The sequence below is a fragment of the Lactuca serriola genome, chromosome 8 (assembly GCF_051521515.1).
Source record: "Lactuca serriola cultivar US96UC23 chromosome 8, Lser_US96UC23_V15, whole genome shotgun sequence".
NCBI lineage: Eukaryota > Viridiplantae > Streptophyta > Magnoliopsida > Asterales > Asteraceae > Lactuca > Lactuca serriola.
Window position 1 is genome coordinate 23,461,333 of NC_136415.1, and position 25,232 is coordinate 23,486,564.

The following is a 25,232-nucleotide window of genomic DNA, read 5'->3' on the forward strand; positions in this document are numbered from 1 at the left end:
GAGACTTTGAGTGATATTGGATATCATAATGTGGGTGAGTATGAAGGAGAGGTTGAAAAAGAAGACCGGTGTCAAGTGGAGGAAGAAAAGGATTCGCAAGAGGAGGGATAAGAGGATGATAGTGAATACATTGTATACCCAAAAGCTCATGTAGATGACTAGGATGTTGATATGAGAGAATTTAATAATGTTGTGGATGAGGTTGAATTGTTTGGAGTAGGACCATAGATACAAACAAATTTAAACCAAAATGGTTATGAATTAGAGGTGATTAACAATGATGAGTTTGAAAATGCAGGATATGAGGAAGACTCAAGGAAGAGGATGTTAAGAAACCTGAACAAGAAGGTGTCTTGTTCATCTAGGATAGTACATGTTAGAGCATTTTTTTGTGTAACGATCTTTTAAAACCAAGAAAGATGTGTAGGGTCATATAAAGCTTCTTTCAATACATAGTAGGAGGACCCTATACATGACAAAAAATGGCAAATTAGGAGTACGCATGAAGTGCAAGGGGTGGTTCCAGATTCCACTGATGGTGAACCGTTTACAGTAAGTAAAGTTACATCCAAGGGAAAATTTGTAATTAACAAAAAAAGTTTCTTGTCCTTTTTCAATTTAGATATCTAGATCTACAAAAGATGAGCCTTGGTTGGTGAAAACAATCATTGATGAGCATTTATGCTTATAAACCAAAACTGTAAAGGCATATACATATAAACTCTTAGCCATCACTATTCTCCAAAAGGTGGATTCCAATCCTCAAATCCTAGATTCAGCCCTACAAGAGAAACTTCAAATGAATATGGAATTAAGCATGTCTAAAATGAAGATGTTCAGGCTAAATCTATAGCAAAAGAACATATGTATGGTGACTATGAAACACAATACATTTTGTTAAGAGATTATTGTTTGGAGTTACAAACCAAATAACCCAGTTACAACATTAAAAATATCACATCTACGTTTCCACACCTACAAATCACCATTTTGTTTCTTCAAAAGCTTTCGAATGTGTATGTGTATCAACAGAGGTTGAGTTTTAAAAGAGATGAGCTTGAATATTTTGAACATTACCTAGGGATTTTTAAAGTGGATGGAGAAGGCCAAAGGTAAAAAGATCAAAATACCCCCATATTTTATGCACGTCCTATGACCAAACGGCTGAAACTTTAATTACTAAAGATGACCTCTCATGCAAGTTTTGCAAACCACAAGGACCAACTTCGTCACAAAAAATTAGCAAGCTAGGACTGAGTTTGTGATATTTGGTAAATCACAATGATCGTTTATGTAATTTTATCTATAAAAACGAATAGTTTGCTTAAAGTTCAACTTAAAAAAATATATTGTTTTCACCTCAAACAAGAGGACCTTGAAACATTTAATTCTAGCATTAGAGCTTTATAAAAATAAAATTTGATAAGAAAGTTTATGAAGTACAAGATGTTCTTAACTTCTTAGGGAGGAAGGAGTCGTAACGGGTCGGATGAGAGGGATGAGCGGGAGGAGAGCAAGAGAGAAATAGAGGGGTGTTGTGGTTTGAGGAACCCGCTGAAGGTTGAAACCAAAGAAGGAATTTGGAGAAGAGGTGTTGGGAGGCATCCGGCTTGGGCAGGTTCAACTCCCTCCACCTTGGGTTCGGCGGCTTCGGCGGGAGGTGAGAAACGATTCCGTCCTCTCTTATGAGGGAAAAAAACAAATCTTGCTACTTCCGTACACAAAACTAGTACAATTTTTGTGTGTAAACGTTTTTATTCATGGACGCACAATTTGACCCATTGACTATAGATGTTGTCTTTCATGATGACAGTATTGAATCAGACAGCATTCCATTAGTAATGCACTTGAAAAGCTCATGTTCTAGAATTACACTCACAAGAAATATTTTTGCACACTCTTCACATTATAATAACAATAATCATTGTGCTTAAAATATTTAAACATGGACACTTTTTGGTCAAAGGAAGCAAGATTATCATAATAGCTTGGCTTTATATAGGCACTTTTTATCGAGCATTAATAAAAGCTCACAAAAAATATTAAAAAAAAACAAACAAACCCAAAAAAAAATACCCAAAACAAAACAATAAGCAAACACCAAAAGATGATATGGAGTTATGATCATAAAGCCAAAACATACGTTAGTGAGCTTCATTAGAACTAATCATCTTGTTGAAATAATATAGATGATAGAAAAATGGATTTGATGAATACAAGTTTGATATTGAAAGTCAAATTAGGAAAAGTAACGAAGAATAAAGGAAATGGTTCCCTCATCCCTATGAAACTTCATAGTATCGTGTCTTCAATTTTAAATTGTTAGGATATATAATTATATATTATCTCTAACAATTAAAAAACATGGCCCTAAATCCCTAATTGATCCTCAAATTGTGAAAACCCATAAATCCCACTAAATCAAGAAAGGGAAAAGAAAATCATGTTTATTAGAACCAATTTAAAGTGAAGAAGGTGAGGCTACGGAATCATACACTTTCTTGAAAGCGTCTTTCTCCATAACTTTAGGTACCTAATAAAGTAATATGTGGAAACCATACACTTTCAAGTTTCAACTACTATAAAAGGAACAATAAAAATACTGAAATCTTTATTGATTTTGAGGGATAATCGAAGAAAGAAAACGCATTGTTAGCAAAAAATGAGATAAGGGCGTCATTGGATTTAAGGATACAAATACGTAATTTATCGGTTGTTATGGTCGTTTTAATCACAATCATGCTCCATTGTAGCAACAATTCTAGGTCCAATTGCCAATGACCATATTTGTCGTAAGCCATTCCAGGTAAAAAGAAATCACATCCAAGAATCCGGTGAACCTCAGACTAGTTAGGACCAAAGGTACCAAAGGGCTTCTAGCCCAGCGGTATCAGGTGGTGTCTTCCCTCTTTGAGGTCGAGGGTTCAAGTCCCGTCGTGGACATAGATTGAATAGGTGTTGTTAGCTTAGGAGTAGATTAGATTTGCCGGTTCAAAAAAAAAAAAAAAAAAGTTAGGACCAAAGTTAACTGTGAACGATTTATACAAAACATAAGCAAATATTATTAGCAACAATCTATAACTTGATGCAAATCATGAAAGCGTGCTTGTTATAGAAAATTACAAACAAAAATTACAAATATTGAGGCCCAATGTAGCAACATCTTAAGACAAAAATATACGGGTTTGTCTTGAGGATATAACAATCGAATTTATAATGAACTTGAAATGGAATTCAAGATGGATTTGAAATGACGAATCAAATATGTCTTCATAATCGATAAAAAGAAATAACAACAGTTAATTGACAATTAATCATCAACAAATAATTTAATTAATTATTAAACCTTAATTTCAGAATTTAAAAATAATTATATCAGTCAATAAGAAGAGCCTCATCTTTGTCCAACATATATAAGATCATCTTTGTCCAACATATATAAGAGCCTCAACCTCCTTAGTCCTTATATATTTATAAGGTTCATAACTAAACATTTACAAAGTCACTAAAAATTAGATTTCCTATTTATGTCGGACAAGTCCCCAGTGTTGTTTGTATAACAAAGTTCCAATAATACCTATATTTAAACATCAATAATACTTCAAATTTGAATACAAAATAAAGGAACTTTGATATTCAAATCGAGTTTTCTCCGTTTTTTGAAGGTATTAGTGATGAAGTTTTTTGGTTTTGTCTCAATGTGAAATTTCTTGAAGATGCTCCAAAACCTTTTTCATGTATAATAATGTTTTGCTGTCAAAATGCAACTTTTTTCTGAAAATGTTGCATTTGATTGTCTTGCATTAGCAACATGTACTTTCCATTTTATGCAACCTTCTTTTATCGTTGCTACATTTTATTATTATGAGAAGGCCAAATTATTCACATATTTTACGCTTTTCTCCCCTCTGGCGATTTCACCCTTTTGTACGCTCTTCATACTGTCAATTTTACAATAAATAATGTTAGAGACTTGTAGTTTTTCCGTTTTGAACATCCATTTGAATGTTCTTATGTTCTTTGTTGTTTTTGTTTTTCTTCCAAAGCATCCATCTTTTATAACAACAATACCAACTTAATGACCAATTGATCTTAAATAATAAATTGATTGCCAAAAATACAATGATAAAATATTCTTCAACTTTGACCGAGACAACTTGAGAATGGATGTCATCGAGATTTAAACCAATAATTTTTAGATATTAAACTTAATTAGAGATATAATTAAAAAAAAAAAAAAAGTTGTTACCAGAATAACGAACTTTAAAAGAATATATTCTTATATGACATTTATCCAAATAATTTTTTTGCTAATTAGTAATTACTGACCCACAAAATTGAGATCACTTGATCTTATGGAAAATTACAATTCCACAAAAATGATACTCGTGTTTTAATCTTAAACGAAACTTTTGTTATGTGTCTTTTTTTTGGCAAATTTTCAAGATCGAGTAATAAGTTTCAATGTATTGCCATGAACTTTGTTAGATCGTATATGTATTGTATATTTATTGTACCTTTATTATATAGTTTGATTAGGCAGCCCATTTATGTATTTAGCCTAATCTCTTTCTTAGCCCAATTTGTATTATTGTGTATTTAATATACGTGAAGGCAAGATGCCTAAATTTTATGGGAAAATACTTACCGTAATAAATATGAACATAAGGTTGGAGGGAGTGTCAATTTAGGATTAATTTAGTATAAGGTTAGCATGTTTAGCACAAAAAAGGTAGACATTGATGGTGTGTCGATTTAATAGGATTAATTTAGAGGAAAAAATATTAACATGTATAAAGAAATACAAATCAGTCAACCGTAACACCCTTTCACATTTTCTTGCTCCTCTCTCATCTTTCCTCACATTACAGTCATAGCGACTTTTTCTTAGCGCCTTCCTTAGCACAAGATAGGGGTGGTGTATAGCATCCTTAGAATCCCTTAGCACCCATGATTGGACGCAATATTTCTTCCTAAGGGTGTCATGGGGTGGTACAAGAAATTTAAATATTTGCACGATAGTAGAAAAAAATCGAAATTTTTTGCATTGCGTACTGGCAAGTCAGACATTACTATTGCCACCATGTAACCCTATACAAAACTACCACTGTTAGCACCTCCCACTCTCTCTAGCCTAATAATCTAGAACTCGCAAACTCTTGGGCAACAAGCACACCAATACACAACAGTTTCACAGACAAACAAAAAGTCATTTCCTCCAAAAGAATTTGCTATCGTTTTGGTTGAATTTAAATATTTGGATGAAGACTATTGATAATAACTAGTAAAGAACCCGCGGCTACGCCGCTTTTGAGGTAATATGGAAAAAATCGGCTAACTTTAAAAGATATGTGTTGAAATTGTAAATCACCATAAATAGGGGAGAAAGTCGACAACCCCTAAAATTAGATGTCAAAAGTATACAACGAAAAGAATGGACACTGGTGGAGAAAATCCAAAAATGTTGTGGCAATAACGTTAAAGGTGTCAAAGTTGGGAAAATATGGCGGCAAAATTTTAAAGGAGGTTTTTTGTGTTTTTTATGTCAAAATGTAAAAGTTTTGACTATAAGGACAAAAAATATCAAATTCATTAAAGATTCGTGGGAAAACATCAAAATGTAAAACCTTTGACTGCAATGACTAAAAGTGTAAAAGTCATTAAAGATTTGTGGCAAAACCCTTAATGCACAAAAACTTAATCAAAAAGGCAAAAATGAAAAAAAAAAATTAACTTTAAAGACTAAAAGTGTCAAATTCAGCAAACTTTTTTTGGTAAAAACCTAAATCCTAAGAAAATACTATTCTTAAGCTCCTTTGAATTTAATATATATATATATATATATATATATATATATATATATATATATATATATATATATATATATATAATTAGAAATTATCATAAAAGCAATACTAACCCAAAAAAACTAATAAATAAATAAATAAATCTTTTATGTATAGAAGATAACTCTTGATCATTTTCTTTTGAGTGCCATCTTGGACTTGTTTTTATTTTCTTTCTTTTTTTTATTTATTTTTCCTTTTAAATTACAGAGTTCTTCCTTTTTTTACAAATTTCTTTTTAAAAAAAATATATTTACTTATATCTGAAATTCAACCGGTCTCCATGGAGTTACTAAGCTGTTTTCATATATGAAATCATAATATAGCATAAGATCGTTGGGTTGGATATTTCTAACTTACTAAAACACGTTCGATTTGAATAATTGGTTCTTCATCATTTTAACTTTATCTGATCGATTTGAATAATTGTTTCTTCATCATTTTAACCTTATCTGATGAAAAAAAATTCAAAATCTTCCACCACAAAAATCAAATCAATTTTATATTTAAACCTTATATGTGTTTATGGAGAAAAGAGATATATGAGAAAAAAACAGTTTTTTTTTCACAAGACAAAAGACATAAAAATGTATTTTTGATATCTTTTTTCGAAAGGCAAAAAAATAGCTACTAATTTTGAAAGACATTTTCTAAGTTTTAATACCAATGTGATATTTCTTTTTCCACCACCACTACCTCTGTTACTGCTGTCATCGTCGCCACCACCACTTTCGCCACTTCCACCACCTCAATTGCTACTACCATTGTCGTCGCCACCACCGCCTCTACCACCCTTCATTTTACCTCTTTCAAAGAAAACATCACCTTAGTGTCAAAATTGTAAAAGAAATGAAAACATAGTGTCTTTTGTGTTATTTTTTCCCTTCTAACACGTCATCATGCACATCAGCATCACATAACCAAATAATATCAAGTCAACATGACACGTCAGTGCACCATGCCACGTCATGTAACATTCCAAAAATACAGGCCAAAAATTTCATTTTTAAGTAGGTCAATTCATAAAAACTTCGATATAAAAGTTTCATAATAATGCTTCATGTCTGAAAACCGGCCCCATAAAATAATGTGTCAGAGTAGATCCCATAAAATCCATAATGTGAAAAAACAAGAGTATGTGTGTGTGTAATATGCCGTTACCGCGCCAGCTCCTTCCCCCTAGCTGAAGAGGTACATGAAACCGAAACTGTAAACTATAAGCACAAAGCTTAATGAGTTCCCCCATAATACCACATACCATACAATCATATAATGAACAGCTAGGAGATACGGGCCTCGCCCACATTCCGCTAGCTGGGAGATACGGGCCTCGCCCACACTCCGCTATTTGGGAGATACGGTCCTCGCCCACACTCCGCTATCCGAGAGATACGGGCCTCGCCTACACTCCGCTATCTGGGAGATACGAGCCTCGCCCACACTTCGCTATCCGAGAGATACGGGCCTCGCCTACACTCCGCTATCTGGGAGATACGGGCCTCGCCCACACTCCGCTATCTGGGAGATACAGGCCTCGCCCACACTTTGCTATCTGAGAGATACGGGCCTCGCCCACACTCAGCTACTAAACCATAACATACAAGTATCACACAGACAACGAGTATAAACAATTCTACCACACTAGCATATATCATCATCAAACTCAATATGAGATACGGGCTCTGTCCACACTCCGATACTATCATATCGCCTATACGGGCCGGCCTTGGTGCCTTAGACCCGTTCCTACTGGAAGGAAACTCACCTCGAAAAGTAGCTGTTGAAAGTCTGCTTGCTAGACGTCTGACTGTTGTACCGGTAATCCTCCGACTATAAATCCATAAACATAGATTAGTCACTCATAAATACCCTTAGGTCAAATGACTGACCTACCCCTGGTCCAAGGTCAACTCCTTGGTCAAAGTCAACTTCCAGTTGACTGGACTCGCTGAGTCATGGCACAGACTCGTCGAGTCCCTCTCCTACTAACCCAGTACTAACTCATCAAGTCCCTCTTCCCACTCACTAAGTCACCCTTAACTCACTTCTTGGGACGATTAGACTGACTCGCGATCCGACTCGCCGAACCCGAGAACAACTTGTCGAGACCCACGAGCAGGTCTCCTACTCGCTTCCAAATCCTCACCAGAGCATCCATCTTGAGGATTTGGTTTCTGGGACTATTGCTACACGTTAAATTGCTAACTTCGCGTGCAGCTACGAAGGGTTGGACCTTCTACACTTAAAACCTTCTTAACTCAGTAACAGTTCATATGACTCGCCGAGTTTGAAGAACAACTCGTCGAGTTCCAGGCAATCTTCATAGGACTCGTCGAGTCGTTCATCCAACTCGGCGAGTCTAAGACCATCTTCATAGAACTCGGCGAGTCCACTTTGGAACTCGCCGAGTCCCTTCAACTCTTCTCCCATACAGACCAAATCTGAGACATGCAACGGTTCCAAACCATAGATCTAAGCTCCTAGGGCTTGCTTATCACGTAAAGTTGCAAACTTTATGTGCATGCATAGCCCTATGAGCTCCAAAAGGCAATTCCAAGCTCTTTATTAGGTCATACACCAAATAGGGACCTCAATCACTTCAACCACAGAGACTTTACTCTTCTAAGATGTCCATAAGGTCCAGATCTGAATTCCTTTCAGAACATAGAGCATAAACACATGGAGTTTGAGGTTTTAGGGCTTGAAAACCACCAATTAGGGACAAAAAGGGGATCTAATGAACTAGTGATCAAGGTAGGAACTTTTCTACCTGAATGGAAGCCTCTCACAGTGTAGATTTCGGATCTACTTCCCCTCCTTGCACTCCTCAACCTCCTCCTTCTTCTTCTAAGCTCCAAACTTCTTTCACAAGGCCAAAATATGGGGGCTAGGGTTTCGCTCTACAGCTCTCTGGAGTGTTAGAGACAAGGGAGGCCGAGTTAGAGTGTTTAAATAAGGTGCAAACCCTTGAATTAGGGTTTTTGCCCAAAAAGGGTCTACTCGTCGAGTCCGGGACCCGACTCGCCGAGTTCACCGTTTAAGTCCCGTGTCTCTTCTTGCTTTTACTCGACGAGTTGTACCTTCAACTCGCCGAGTCCAAGGCCAAAATGTAAGGTATACAACAAGAGGATACGTACCAAGAACCGGGTGCTACAAAATCTCCCCCACTTATTTTAGACTTCGTCCTCGAAGTCTACTGCTCGATCCTGAAACGGCTCGGGGTAATGTTCCATCATCTCATCCACCGGCTCCCAAGTCCACTCCGACCCCCTCCGGTGCTGACATTGCACCTTCACGAGTTCCACTCTTTTGTTCCTCAGATCCTTCAACTTCCGGTCAAGGATTGCTACAGGCCGCTAAATGTAATTCAAACTGCCATCAACCTGAATGTCCTCCAAGGGTACCACTGTTGAGTCGTCCACCAGACACTTTCGCAGATGAGAGACATGGAAAGTGCTATGTATCTAACTGAGTTCGGATGGCAACTCCAGCCTAAATGCCACTTTGCCCACCCGGGCTATAACCCTGAACGGTCCAATATACCTTGGGCCCAACTTGCCCCACTTCCTGAATCGAATGACGCCTTTCCAAGGCGACACTTTCAGGAGGACCATATCTCCGACATGGAAATCCAGGTCTGATCGACGCTTATCGGCATAACTTTTCTGCCGACTCTGAGCAGTCTGAAGCCTGCTCCGGACCTTCGGAATCTTCTCTGTCGTCTTGAGCACCACTTCAGTGCTCCCTGTGACCCTCTGGCCAACCTCTCCCCAACATATCAGGGTCCTGCACCTCCTCTCATACAACATCTCAAAAGGACGACGGTCGATGCTCGCATGATAGCTATTATTATACGGGAACTACGCCAACGGAAGGTAAGTATCCCAACTACCTCCGAAATCCAGAACACATGCCCGCAACATATCCTCTAATGTTTGGATGGTCCGCTCGCTCTGACCATCCGTCTACGGGTGAAAAGCGGTGCTGAAATGAAGACGAGTACCCAACTCGTCATGAAACTTCTTCCAAAACCTGGAAGTAAAACGCACATCCCTGTCTGAAATCACTGACACTGGCACCCCGTGCCGCGCCACTATCTCCCTGATATAGATGTCGGCCAATTTCTCGGTCGAGATGCTCTTCTAAATCGGAATAAAATGGGCGCTCGTGGTCAATCGATCCACGATGACCCATATCGAATCCACTCCTCGTGCGGTCCTGGGAAGCTTCGTGACAAAATCCATTGTAATATCTTCCCATTTCCTCAACGGGATATCTGACGGATGCATATTACCGTGCGGTCTTTAGTGCTCGGCCTTGACCTTCCTGCAGGTCAAGCAACGCTCCACGTACCAGGCTACATCCCGCTTCATACAGGGCCACCAATAATCCAAACGAAGATCCCTATACATCTTCGTCGCCCCGGGATGAATGGAGAATCTAGATTTGTGCGCCTCTCCCATCAGAACGTGGCGCACGCCTCCATGGTACGAAACCCACACCCTACGGTGTAGTGTCAACAATCCTCGACTGTCATAGTCGAAAGAGGAAATTTGGCCCACAATCCTCTCACTCTTCCGATGTTCCTCATTCATCGCCTCCTGCTGAGCCTCCCGAATCTGCTCAAGCAGCGGGGTCACCACGGTCATCCTCAGACAGACATCCCTGATCGGTGCTGCCTTACGGCTAAGCGCATCGGCCACCACATTGGCCTTCCCCGGGTGGTAGAGGATCTCACAATCATAATCCTTCACCACATCAAGCCACCGACGCTGTCTCATGTTCAGATTCGGCTGATCCATAAGGTACCTCAAGCTCTTGTGGTCCGTGTAAATCGTACAGCGAACCCCATAGAGGTAATGACGCCAAATCTTGAGGGCGAATACCACAGCCCCCAGCTCCAAATCATGCGTCGGGTAGTTCGCCTCGTGAGGCTTCAGCTGCCTCGAGGCATAAGCAATGACATGCCCTCTCTGCACCAATACCGCGCCCAGACCTGAGATAGACGCGTCACAATAAACAACAAAATCCTCCACGCCCTCTAGCAGGGCTAAGATTGGCGCCTCGCACAATCTCTGCCTCAACATCTCAAACGCCGCCTGCTGCTCAGGCCCCCATCGGAAGACTACGGCCTTCCTTGTTAGCCGCGTCAAGGGTACAACTATCTTGGAGAAATCCTAGATGAATCTCCGATAGTACCCTGCTAACCTCAGAAAACTCTGAATCTCAGATGGAGACTTCGGAACCTCCCACCTCATCATGGCCTCTACCTTGGCCGGATCCACCGAAATCCCATCCTGGTTGACAAGGTGCCCAAGAAACTGCACCTCATGCAACCAGAACTCACACTTGGAGAACTTAGCATATAAGCTCTCCCTCCTCAGGGTCTCCAACACCTCTCGTAGATGCCCCTCGTGCTCCTCCTGCGTCTTGGAATAAACCAAGATGTCATCAATGAAAACTATCACAGACCAGTCCAGCATCGGTCTGCACACACGGTTCATGAGGTCCATGAACGCGGCAGGAGTATTAGTGAGCCCAAACGGCATCACCACGAGCTCATAAAGGCCATAGCGCGTCCGAAATGCGGTCTTCTACACATCCTCCTCTCTGATCCTCATCTGATGGTACCCCGAACGCAGATCAATCTTGGAGAACCAAGATGCTCCCTGAAGCTAGTCGAAGAGGTCATCAATCCTCGGGAGTGGGTAACGGTTCTTCACCGTCACCTTATTCAGCTCCCGATAATCTATACACATCCGGTGCGACCCGTCCTTCTTTTTCACAAACAAAATCGGGGCTCCCCAGGGAGAACTACTCGGCCTAATGAATCCCTTGTCTATCAGTTCTTGCAGCTGTGTAGACAACTCCTGCATCTCGGGAGGAGCCAACCGATATGGTGCCTTGGCTATCGGAGCCGCACCAGGGACTAAGTCGATCCTAAACTCCACCTGTCGCTCCGGAGGTATCCCAGGCAACTCCTCGGGGAATACATCCGCAAACTCTCGAACCACAGGCACATCGCCCACTATTGCCTTACCCGCCTCCCGGGTGTCCATGACATAAGCGACATATCCTGCGCAACCCTGCTGAAGGTAATGCCTCGCCCTCGCGTTGATCATAAGGTTGGCCCTCATTGTGGTCTCTCACCCTGAATCACCAACTCTCAGCCACTTGGGGCTCTGACTCGCACTACCTTCCGCGCGCAGTCTATCACTGCCCCATTGGGGCTCAGCCAATCTATACCAATAATGACCTTGTTTCCCCGCAACGGAATGGGAACCAAGTCAACCAGATACCGCTCCTCAAACAATTTCAATACACAATCCCAGAAGACCTCTGATGCTCGCACCGACCGGTCATCCGCAATCTCAATCTTTAGAGGGCAATCCAACATGCCCGAGGACTCAAGAAACTTCTTGCTAAGCGCAAGAGAAACAAATGATCGGGTAGCCCCCGAATCAAACAACACCTGAACTGGGATACCGTTCACATGGAACGATCCTAAACAAGGCACATACATGCAACATATCAAAATTACAGCATCATAACATAAAAGCATAGATAAGAAATTATACCCATCACCACATCGGATGTGGCGCATGCCTCCTCTATAGTCAGCTGAAAGGCCCGACTCCTCACCACTGGAGCCTCCGACTTGACCTGCCGGCCATCTGTAATCCACAGGGTCGCTGGGGCTAGCACCTTCACCGGCGCTGATGCTGCTGTCAACTGAGGGCAATTGGCCCTTTTTGTGGCCCCTCTGGTTGCAGTGGAAACACAGCAACCCAGATGTCTAAACAACCGAAGCAGGGGCAGTACAATCCCTGCTAAAGTGTCCCATCTTGCCGCACTTGTAGCAACCCGACGATCCCAATCTACATGCTCCCTCGTGCGACCTGCCGCATTTCCTACAGTGACCCGATCCTCCTTGGCCTTTCGGCCTACCATCTGATCCCTTGGGCTTCTTCCCCGAAGCCCCAACCACCTTCCCCTCCTCACCCTTCCTCTTCTGGACATGCTCCAAATCAATCTCCCTCTCCCTTGCCCTGGCAATCTTGGACTCCAGGGTAGGGCAAGCTGAAAAGCTAACATGCTCCCGGATGTCAGCCCGTAGCATGTCATGGTAGCGGGTCCTCCTCATATCCTCATCACCTGCATACTGGGGCACTAACAACGCCCTCTCCTGGAACTTGGCAGTGATCTCCGCCACAGTCTCCGTCATCTGCCTCATATCTAAAAACTCCCTGGCCAGCTGTTGAAGCTCGACAGCCGGCACAAACTCTGCCCTGAACCTGGTCACAAAGTCCGACCAGGTCATGGCCTCAACAGCCGAGGCTCCCAATGAGTCACCGACGGACTCCCACCAATCTCTAGCTCGGTCTCGTAAACACCCTGCTGCATATCTCACCTTCGACCCCTCAGGACAGAAGCTAGTCAACTGCCCATACTCAATGTCTGCAATCCATCGCCTGGCAGCAATGGGGTCCTTCGCCCCATGGAAATCTAGTGCACCACTGCCCCTAAAGTCCTTAAAGGACAGTGTGCGGGATCCTGACTGGCCTGACGCCATATCACTCCTGAACGCCTAGAGGCGATCCTCCATCAGCTCGACTATCCCTTCCTTGATCGACCCGAAGATGATAGGGGTCGACTTAAGGATGCCTCTAGTGATCTCTGACGCGATGAACTCGTGTAGGCTCTCATCAACTGGCTCGGACCCTGAACCCGAACCCGATCCCTCTCCTGAACTGCCAACTGCTGGCCTCGGACGTAGTACCACCATTCTGCAATACACCATAATAATCATCAGCGATACTAACACACTAGAGGGATCACATCTACCACGAGTTCCTTGGTTTTGCCTTAGCCTTCCTTGACTCGAGTACGGATCCTCTGCTTTCAGTAGTACGGGCTCATACTACCTTCTACATCTATCCTTACTTTCCTGAAGGACTGCTTCGACTCCACCAAGTCCCTTCATCACTACTGCTCTCTGCTATCCCCATCCTAGGCTTGCCTAGGGAACTTCCGACCCTACCCTAATCAGTCCTCAGCTGTCGAAGGTCTCTGTGTGACGGTGCTTCGCCATCACCTGAATACTATCACATGCAACGAGGCTCAGATAATCATTCGAGTAAGGAACTCACCCATACCACGGTTAGGACTCAAACAAGAGCTACGAAATAGAGTCAAATCCCTCACTATGAGATTATCCAACCTTGATCGTATGTGACCTAATGTATCCACTTGATAGCCAACCCCCATCACCTGAAGTCCCTCAAAGCACAAAACAAGCAGCATTCAGACGAAGAGGGAACGACATCAACAATCACATCCTCAAAGCAGGAACTATACTAGCATACAATGCTAAGCTCACACTATCAGGCATAACCTATACATGCTACCCTACTGCTGTCTACTCAATACTAGCATGCAATTTTCATCAGCAGGAACACATATAGCAGTCACATAAGGCATCATTCCTAGATCCTTAGTCCTATACTAGCATTTTGTTCTATTGAAACCGATAAACATAACACATCTCATATGGGTGCTTTGGGGAATATTTACTTGAGCTCGGTCGGTCGCGCACATCACACACTTCGTACTTTTCCTAAAAATCTTTAGTTTACCTTTTTGGATAAATCATTTTCTTATAAAATTCTTTTATTCCCTCGATTAAATTCCATACACTCCCAAGGGTGTGCCCGAATCCCTCAAACCAGGGCTCTGATACCAACTTGTAACATCCCAAAAATACAGGCCAAAAATTTCATTTTTAAGTAGGTCAATTCATAAAAACTTCGATATAAAAGTTTCATAATAATGCTTTATGTCTGAAAACCATCCCCATCATAATAATGTGTCAAAGTACATCCCAGAAAATCCATAATGCGGAAAACCAAGAGTATGTGTGTGTGGGGGATATGTCGCTACCGCGCCAGCTCCTTCCCCTTAGCTGAAGAGGTACCTGAAACCAAAACTGTAAACTGTAAGCACGAAGCTTAGTGAGTTCCCCCATAGAACCACATACCATATAATCATATAATGAACAGCTAGGAGATACGGGCCTCGCCCACACTCATGTAGATACAGGCCTCGCCTACACTCCGCTATCTGGGAGATACGGGCCTCGCCCACACTCTGCTATCCGAGAGATACGGGCCTCCCCCACACTCAGCTACTAAACCATAACATACAAGTATCACATAGACAACGAGTATAAACAGTTCTACCACACTAGCATATATCATCATCAAACTCAATTATGAGATACGGGTCCTGTCCACACTCCGATACTATCATATCGCCTATACGGGTCGGCCTTGGTGCCTTAGACCCGTTCCTACTGGAAGGAAACTCACCTCGAAAAGTAGTTGCTGAAAGTATGCTTGCTAGACGTCTGACTGCTGCACCGGTAATCCTCCGACTATAAATCCATAAACATAGATTAGTCACTCATAAATACCCTTAGGTCAAATGACTGACCTACCCCTGGTCCAAGGTCAAATCCTTGGTCAAAGTCAACTTCTAGTTGACTAGACTCGTTGAGTCATGGCACAGACTCGCCAAGTCCCTCTCCTACTAACCCATTACTAACTCATCAAGTCCCTCTTCCCCCTCACTGAGTCACCCTTAACTCACTTCTTAGGACGATTAGACTGACTCGCGATCCGACTCGCCGAGTCCGAGAACAACTCGTCGAGACCCACGAGCAGGTCTCCTACTTGCTTCCAAATCCTCACTAGAGCATCCATCTTGAGGATTTGGTTTCTGGGACTATTGTTACACGTTAAATTGCTAACTCCGCGTGCAGCTATGAAGGGTTGGACCTTCTACACTTAAACCCTTCTTAACTCAGTAACAGTTCATATGACTCGCCGAGTTTGAAGAACAACTCGTCAAGTTCCAGGCAATCTTCATAGGACTCGCCAAGTCGTTCATCCAACTTGGCGATTCTAAGACCATCTTCATAGAACTCGGCGATTCCACTTTGGAACTCGCTAAGTCCCTTCAACTCTTCTCCCATACAGACCAAATCTAAGACATGCAACGGTTCCAAACCATAGATCTAAGATCCTAGGGCTTGCTTATCATGTAAAGTTGCAAACTTTACGTGCATGCATGGCCCTATGAGCTCCAAAAGGCAATTCCAAGCTCTTTATGAGGTCATACACTCAATAGGGACCTCAATCACTTCAACCACATAGACTTTACTCTTCTAAGATGTCCATAAGGTCCAGATCTGAATTCCTTTCAGAACATAGAGCATAAACACATGGAGTTTGAGGTTTTAGGGCTTGAAAACCACCAATTAGGGACAAAAAGGGGATCTAATGAACTAGTGATCAAGGTAGGAACTTTTCTACCTGAATGGAAGCCTCTCACAGTGTAGATTTCATATCTACTTCCCCTCCTTGCACTCCTCAACCTCCTTCTTCTTCTTCTAAGCTCCAAACTTCCTTCACAAGGCCAAAAATCACTCACAAGAACAATATGTGGGCTAGGGTTTCGCTCTACAGCTCTCTGGAAGTGTTAGGGACAAGGGAAACCGAGTTAGAGTGTTTAAATAGGGTGCAAACCCTCGAATTAGGGTTTTTGCCCAAACATGGTCTACTCGCCGAGTTCACCGTTTAAGTCCCGTGTCTCTTCTCGCTTCTACTCGGCGAGTTGGACCTTCAACTCGTCGAGTCCAAGGCCAAAATGCAAGGTATACAACAAAATGATACATACCAAGAACCAGGTGTTACACGTCAACTGTGGCAACCAGGTGACCTAGAGCAAACCGATCAACTAGTCATAATTGAAAACATAGTGAATTAATTGAAAAAAACACGGTGTCAAAATCACACAAATAAAAATAAGAATTTAGTAACTTTTGTGAAATTTACCCAAAGAACCAATATTATAAAAAATAACTTTTTTGGAGTATCTTTACAAAAAAAAAATTATTATTTCTAAAATCCATATAAACCATAAGGACACATAGAAAACCCCTTCGGCCCTTCCAACACTTTAGCTTTCTTCCATAACCGAATGGAATCAATCAAAGGAATCCCATCTTCGGCAATCAAAAAGAGTGACCATCCACCCCACCAAACTACTTTACTATGTTTGGTTAATTTTTTTGTTAGACTTTAGTAAAAACCATTTTTTTTGAAATTCCGGAATTATTCATTAGATTTTAGACTTGCTTTTAAAATTTTAATTTTTTTCCAAAATCCGAAATGTATTAGAAAAAAAATTTTTTTTTTCAGTCTAAAATACCTCATTTAGGACTTATCAGTTAATTGGTCACCAAAAAAAAAAACTTTTGTTGGTGATTTTGTTTAGATATACATCACATTACGACTAGTTTAGTTATTTCTTCTTCAATAAGATGTTTGTCAAAATTCTAGAGTTAAATGGATGATAAATATATATAGAAGTAATCCTTTTTTGATAATTAACTACACATGGTATTATACAAATGGTCTTTACTAGTTTGTGGTAGTGTACGTATTTAATCCTTAATTTTTTTAATAAAATCATTTTTATAGTATGTTTTTTATTATCACTTTGGTCCCCAACAAATACATATTGATTGTTAAATATTTTTTGAATTATTTAACTTTTGCATTAAGGATGTTCGTTTGGATGGATCGGTTCGATACGATCTAATCAATAATTGATTTTGGTTTTTATAATTCAGTTTTAAAAACCTAAACATTTTAAAACCACATATAACTAGAATATTAGTCAACTTTATAGAAGAAAAAAAGCTAATTATTTAATATTTTAAAATTTATAAACAACTACTATATATATATATATATATATATATATATATATATATATATATATATATATATATATATATATGTTATAATTCAATATTTGATAGATAAAAAACTTTTGAGAAAAAATACATATTAAGGTTTTTTTTAGATGAAACTTTTTGAATCTATTTGAAAAAAATAAATTATGATATTAATAATTAATTATAAATATATTAAAAGTAAATAAATAAATAATTGTTATTGAGTTTCTTTTTATACCCCTAAATCCAAAATATGAAACTCAATCCAAAACTCCAAATATCCAAATCAATTAGTTTGATCCAAATTGTTAGATTAAACAATTTGTTTTTATCCGGATAATAAAAATTATGCTTTTTATTATTGTTTTATCTCTTAGTATTATCATAAAATTAACTTAAATAGGGCCACTAGATTCACCACCCCCACCCCAACAATCTCCCTTACCTATTAGTATTTCCTTTTATCGTCTTCTTCGTCTGAAACCACCACTTTCGTTATAACTATATTTTACAACTTCAATGTTCTCAAAGGAATTGTGATTTTTTATTTACACTCTGGTAATGTCTTCAATATGATATTTCCAGATATAAAATTTCATCTTCATCCTTGTTTAAAGAAAAATCAATGCCTCTCCCGTTCAAAAGAAAAAGTGAACCAAAAACACAGGTCAAAAATCAGAGCAATAATGTCGCCATAGTCAAATACATGTGGGTTTGATCAGATGCTCGATACATCACCCCATGCAGGTTTTTTTCTCGAAGCATGACCTCATTATTGATCGATCCACCCTTCAAATCTTATAATCGAACCTGAAAATCAAGTAAAATATATGCAAATTTAGTAATTTACTCCTCCAAAGAGCATCCCCAGAGTCTAATTATCGGTAGATATGGAACTCTTACATGGCGAATGGCACACGTGATAAAATTTTGGAATATCCCTTGACACTTGTGAATCTTTGCGAGAAAACCTAGATCTCTCCAAGCTACTCGTCGCCATCATAAAACCATACCTCCCATGTGAAGCTTTGTGTTTGTGCAAGCTGTTAATACAAAGAAATTCTAGATCAAAGTTGTTCTTGTTTCTTGTTAATGCATATCCAAGAAATATGGGCCCTATTTATTTTAATAATATTTTTTTTCTAACTTAGCACTAATTATAATAAAGAAGATTAAAAGAAAATAAAGAAGTAAAATAGGCATTTAAAACTAAAATCATAACAAAAAAGATACCAGGGTAAAATAGTATGATAAAATTAAAATCATATATATCAAAAAGATACCCTATAAGAAGGGGTCCAAATTATATATATATATATATATATATATATATATATATATATATATATATATATATATATATATATATATAACCAAATACAGTATTCGGTAATCCGAAGTACATAGACCATTCTTGTAATTTACTCTTTAGCTAAATTAAAAAAAAAAAAAAAAAAATAGAAGTCAAGATTATTGGTTTATGAAAGTCAAACTTAAACCAGCTAAAAAAATCATACATATATAGCCAAGGGACCATATGGACTTTATACTTTCACCATTAAATGATCTTAAAGCTTCTTCAACTAAGCTAATAGATACCTATTAGACCTTAACCACCAATCTTTTTTTAAAAACAAATCAAACTATTTCCTATTCACTTAATGATATTTAATAAATAGATAGATGGTAACGTATAAAATAATATAAGTTCAAATCTTTTTTTTTCTTTTATAGTTTAAAAGAAATATTCTATATATGCACCTCAAAACATACATGGGTGATACATATTTTAGTTATGCATGTTTTTCAGTAATTGAACTCGAAATCTTTGAAATTTATGCCTAAATATCTTTACATGAACGAATTATTGACCAAGAAACAAATAGAGATGATGTATGTATATCGGTATATATATGCACCTCAAAACATACATGGGTGATACATATTTAAATTTTGCATGTTTTAATTTGAGTAATTTGAACTCAAAATCTTTGAAATTTATGCGAAATATCTTTACATGAACAAATTATTGACCAAAGAACCAAATAAAACGGGATGGATCTGCCATTGAATTAGCATGAATCACTTTCTATATATATTGAATTAGCAATTGCTTACAAAACAACGAAGGTGACGTTCATACACGATTATATCCCCTAAATTTACGTTTTCAAGAAATGTAAAATATAATGTGATATTGACAACTTATAATAAGATATAAATTTAAATGATAAATTCTTCTTTTATCTTCCAACCAACTTTATCATCTGGAGTAGATTATTATTTTATTTTATTTTCTTGAATATGGATCGAGAAAATCTCATCGTGACATGGATATGACGTCGATCTTAATCTTATTCATTTTCTATTTTTTTTTCTTATAATTTTGTTATAATTTTTAAAACAAAATTATAAGATCTTTTTTAAAATTATATAAATTTTATTATAAGGTATATATATTTCAATTTATAATCCTAAAACTGGATCAAAACAGAAGAATAAATAAGATGGAAGTTGCTCCATAATCCTCTCACATTTCCAGCTTCAAACATTGACTTTTATTTTATTTTGTTTTTCTAAATACTGGAAAAAAAACGCTAACTAACAATAAAACAATATTAACAATGCAATAAAATATAGACCCATCATCTCCCATGTACAAATTCTTCTTTTGGGAAAATTATAAAATAATTCACATTGTATAATCGTTCAAAAAGGGAATAGAATATAAACGTCAAATCTATTAAAAACTGTAATTAATTTACATATAAAAAGGTGAAACTTTCTATAATAGTAATAAATACATCAAAATTAATCTCATCATAAAAATAATTCGATTGTAGTTGGAACCCCCTTCCCAAACCGAAATTCTAAATCATTTTCTAAAGGCGTTAAGTTCAAATCCAAACTAAAAACCCTTCTACTGTTAACTTTTTTCACGACTGTTGTAGGAGAATCAGACGATGGAAACGACTTGTTTTCATTGGTTGTGTTTGCTCTATGCCTTCTCATATGTCCACCCAAAGCTTGCCCTATAGCGAACTCTAATCCACATATCGAACACTCATGTGTTTTGGGCTTAACAGGAACCAAGTTGGTGCCATGTGTCAACTCGCCATCAGTACTGAGTCGAGGCTTCTTGTGACTCGCTCTATGACCACCTAGTGCTTGGAAAGAAGGGAACTGACGATTACATGTCTTGCACTCAAAGACTCGGCTAGGTGAGTTGGTGTCATGATATGACTCGTTGCTTATTGGATTTGAACCCCTTGAAAGCATCATCAAGCAATTAGCCATGTTGCTTATGGCTGTGTCTAACTCAGCTTCGTTGGATCTCTTCATCGGTAGATACACCATTTATTAAGATAGTAAAGATGATCAAGAACAAATATTTCTTGGGGTTTTTAATATAGAATCTTGAAGAACAGGTTTTTTTGATGGAGGGTTTTCTGTGAAAACAAGAATAGAGTTTGTTTATGCGCAAATGGATTGGATATGAATGAAACAAGTGTTGATTGGGTGATTGGGTATTTATAGGTGACAAGTGTTGACTTCTTTAAGTTTGACCGGAGAGTGTGGATGACGAAAGTGACACGTAGTTGCTTGTGGGAAAGATAAGGGATTAAAAGCAGTTGAACACGTACGTACAGGTGAGCCCGATTTGGTTGAAAATTTAAGGGTACTAAAGTGTAAAAAAAGGAGAATCGTGGTGTGAAAGCGAAAATAGTTTAGCCGACTAGCCATCATGGAATGGACCACGTAAGTGTGACTAGAAACGGGTTAGTCGTGGAGCCGCCGAAAATTCAAAAACTCGGATTTTGAAGCCAAAGTAGGACTTGTACGGATTCTAGAAAGAGTCACGGATGAAAAGATCTAGATGTTATTTTTGTATGTTTGTTTATTTATGTAGAAAAAAGTTAAATTTAACAGAATTATCCTCTAGACCTCTCCTTTATCTTTTAAAAGGATTTGAATTTTGTTTTATGAGAAAATAATTATTCTGATGTATAATTTGTTATAAATATTTCAAAATTATGATTTATTCAAATGGATAGTTACTTCAAAGGGTAATGATGTTCATATTTATTCACCGAATTTTTTTTTTATGTTTGATTTTACATGTTTTGTTGTGGTCCACAATTTTGCTGTGACCAATGCCAATTAATTGTGCACCACATTAAAATTCTTATTTGTAAAATTTGTTTCTTTTTATGCCACTAAGTTTCGTAGTAGCCATTGCATTGTAAAGTTACTTTTTAAATTTTGCCTGTCATTTCATAACAAGCAGTCAACGATATCAATCAATACATTTACAAAAAGGTGCTAATTTACGGTCTATATTCCCATCATATATAAATCTTTCTAGGTTGTTTGATTTGGTGCCAAGAAATTTATCTTTAGAAGATAATAACATTCTTACCAATACCCTAACTTGAAATATATAATAAAGATAATTTACGATAGTTATGTCAAGCATTTACTAAACTTTATTCATGTGCGTGCCAATGTTGTACATACGTACCTTGTAGAAATTGTCTATATACATAAATCTGCAGTATGGAATTGATCAGCCAATAATAAAAACTGATATAATGGAAAGGGGTCTGGATGTAATCCATCGTACATGGGAAACAACAATCAAAGAGGTATATTAATCTCTCCTATGGTGTCTTAAGATTAGAGGTGCAAAAACTGAGAATTAATCCGATAATTTGGTTTGACTTACGTAACTCAAAATCCGATCCAGATCCAGTCCTAATCGGATTTCAAACTGATTTGATATGATTTTGGTTGGGTTTGACTGGATTTGGATCCGATTTTAGCAAATCGGTTTTATCGATCAACCAAATATTGTCAATTGCCTACGTATATGTAAGTCACATAGTGGGAATTCCTGGGCATGATTTTTTAGAGAAACTACACGAATACAACAGTGACTTATATATATTTAACCATCATATTTGACAAGGCTAATTCTGTTGACCTTACCACTATAAATTTCTTTTTGAACGCGCATCATGGAATTTGTTATCATCATTTGTACGAAAATTTGAGAATAGTGTTTGATAAACATAAAGAAAACTGATGCGTTGTTTATCCAGAGCACTTGCGAAGCCTATATATAATGTTAGATTTCAAGAAAAACAAAAATAAAGCTAGAACGTGTTAGGCCTCAAAAATATGAAATACTTGACAGCATTTGTCACAAAAAATAGACGAAGTACATATTTCCCTGGACATTGAAATAACCTTATGGCATCGAACAATGTGAGTCCATCGATGCATTATCTGAATATTCATAGCCAGTAGCGATGCTTATTGAGTTATTAAATTATTCTGATGCATCATGCATCACTATATTTTTAAAATCGTAATTTCTAAGATAAATAGATTAAAAAAAAAAAAAAAAAAAAAAAAAAAAAAAAAAATTCAGATGTAACAATTTGATGACATCATAGAACTGAAATAAGTCCTGGGCCGTGGCAATCCAAGAATAGTCCAAATATGCAACGTGTGATGTCATAACTCATAATCTAGAAACAGAAAATATCAATTTACATTTATTGTCCTTAAAACTTTTTATCATTGTTACTTTTAGCCCCTGAGCCGCACTGTTTAATTGTTGCACGTTATGTATTTAATCACAATATGAAATTTTAGGCAAGAAGAAGTCATATTTTAAGGCATTTGACTGTGCTTTATTATTTGTATCTCACGTAATCAAATAAAAGGAAAACCATATTATTTAAGCAACAAATAGCCGAGTTAAAATAGTCAAACTTGGCTCAAATCCGCATACTGTGTTTTCCAATATAAGTTTTGACAAAATAAGACGACTCTAACATTGAGATTACATCCTATTAAGGTATATCCAACAACACCACTTTTTTCCACCATTTATAAAAGGAAGGGTACTCTTCTCCATCATCCCATAATAATTGTCACCTCCCAATTTAATAGTTTAATAAAAACAACGTTAAATAACAATAAGACATTTCCTTAATCAAAATAATAATAAAAACATAACAAAAATAAGAAACTAGAAATTAAATTAAAACCAAAAAAAAAACTAGTTTTGGTTTTCGTTGTTATCGTTGGGATTCTTAATGTAATATATATGAATTATGATCCATCAAATTTTGTAGAAGATTGTGGCTATGTATTTCTAAAAGTCTACAAAAATATTTTTTTGTAACGTTTACAAATTGTTCATGCGGATGAAGTGTGTCATGCACATTATACATGCAAGGATGTATTCCATCTTCAAGGTAATGTCATACTTGTATTGTGTTCCACACACTACAAAAGGAAAGTCGAGTACTTTTCTTGTTAGAATATTATTGAATATCGGCAACTGATTGTATGCTGATGACTTGATGTCCTTGTCAGACCCGACGACACAAAAGAAAGCATGTCAAATATATACAATCAATGCAACCAAGCATTACCGAGAAACCATGTTCCACTTCATGTGTTAAATACAATTGTCCAATATCAATGTACGCATTTTCCAAAAATATATATTGTTAAAGAGGTCGATGACATATTCACAAAATTTAGACGCAAATTCCCATGTAGTTCTCTCAAGCATCTTCAAATAATCATCCACTGCATCGGATGTGATGTCGTATACCAAGTGTAACATCCTAAAAGTTATAAGGTAAATGTTTCATTTTTAATTCAACCATAAACACTATTTAATCATTTCAATCATTCAAAAATTATATCAGAGTAAAAATAGTTATCAAATTACAAAACTCCCGAAATCGTAAAGTGCGGAAATATGGGTGGATATGATGCGATCAAGCCGAGCATTTCCCTCTCGAACCGGGAGTACTTGAAAAACATTTTAAATATAAACCGTAAGCACAAAGCTTAGTGAGTTTCCAAAAATACCGCATACCAAACATATCTACCAACTTAAGGCTGTGTTTGGTCTATTTCACCCCCTGAGTCTATTTCAACTCATATGTTGGTTCAAGGCCGTACCAGGTCTATTTCACCACTGGGTTTATTTCACCCTTGAGTTTATTTCAACTCATATGTCAGCACAAGGTTGTACCAGGTCTATTTAATCACGGGTCTATTTCACACCACATACATATAGCAAATACGGACACATGCACACATACATACAACATTAGTCACAAAGACTACAAGCACATACAATCCTAGTGTCCTACAGTATAGTGAAAAACTCACATCAGTCTGCTGTTAATCCAGCTAATGCTCAGGCCACTGAACCGGAGAATCCTCGGACTAACAAATCAGATAAAACCCCAATTAATAATTGGGTCATAAACCATAATCGGGACTTAATTCACTAATCCCGACTCCTAGGGTAAAAGACTATTTTACCCTTCCCCTCAGTTGGCCCAATTGACTTAGGCCTGAAATCAATGACACTTAAAGCCCAATAATGATGCAAACACAAAAGATACTCAAGGACCAATATGGGCCCAATTCCATAAAGGCTCAAGCCTAACAATGGCCCATCTCAGTAATACGTGTGTCCCAACATACACCCAAAACCACAAAGTCCAAAAAGGTGGCCCAAATCAAGAAAGGCCCAAGCAGGTTGC

General features: G+C 38.0%; 1 protein-coding gene across 1 annotated transcript; it reads right to left on the reverse strand.

Moving 5' to 3' along the window:
• Positions 1-20,370: 20,370 nt before the first annotated feature.
• LOC145068387 (zinc finger protein ZAT11-like) lies at positions 20,371-21,138 on the reverse strand. Its single transcript, XM_079015347.1, has one exon. The coding sequence runs from the start codon at positions 21,004-21,006 to the stop codon at positions 20,470-20,472; it is 537 nt and encodes a 178-aa protein (XP_078871473.1). The 5' UTR covers positions 21,007-21,138; the 3' UTR covers positions 20,371-20,469.
• Between the last annotated feature and the right edge of the window lie 4,094 nt (positions 21,139-25,232).

Excerpts from the sequence above, each read along its gene's own strand:
- LOC145068387 (XM_079015347.1), bottom strand. The coding sequence starts at position 21,006 with ATGGTGTATCTACCGATGAAGAGATCCAACGAAGCTGAGTTAGACACA.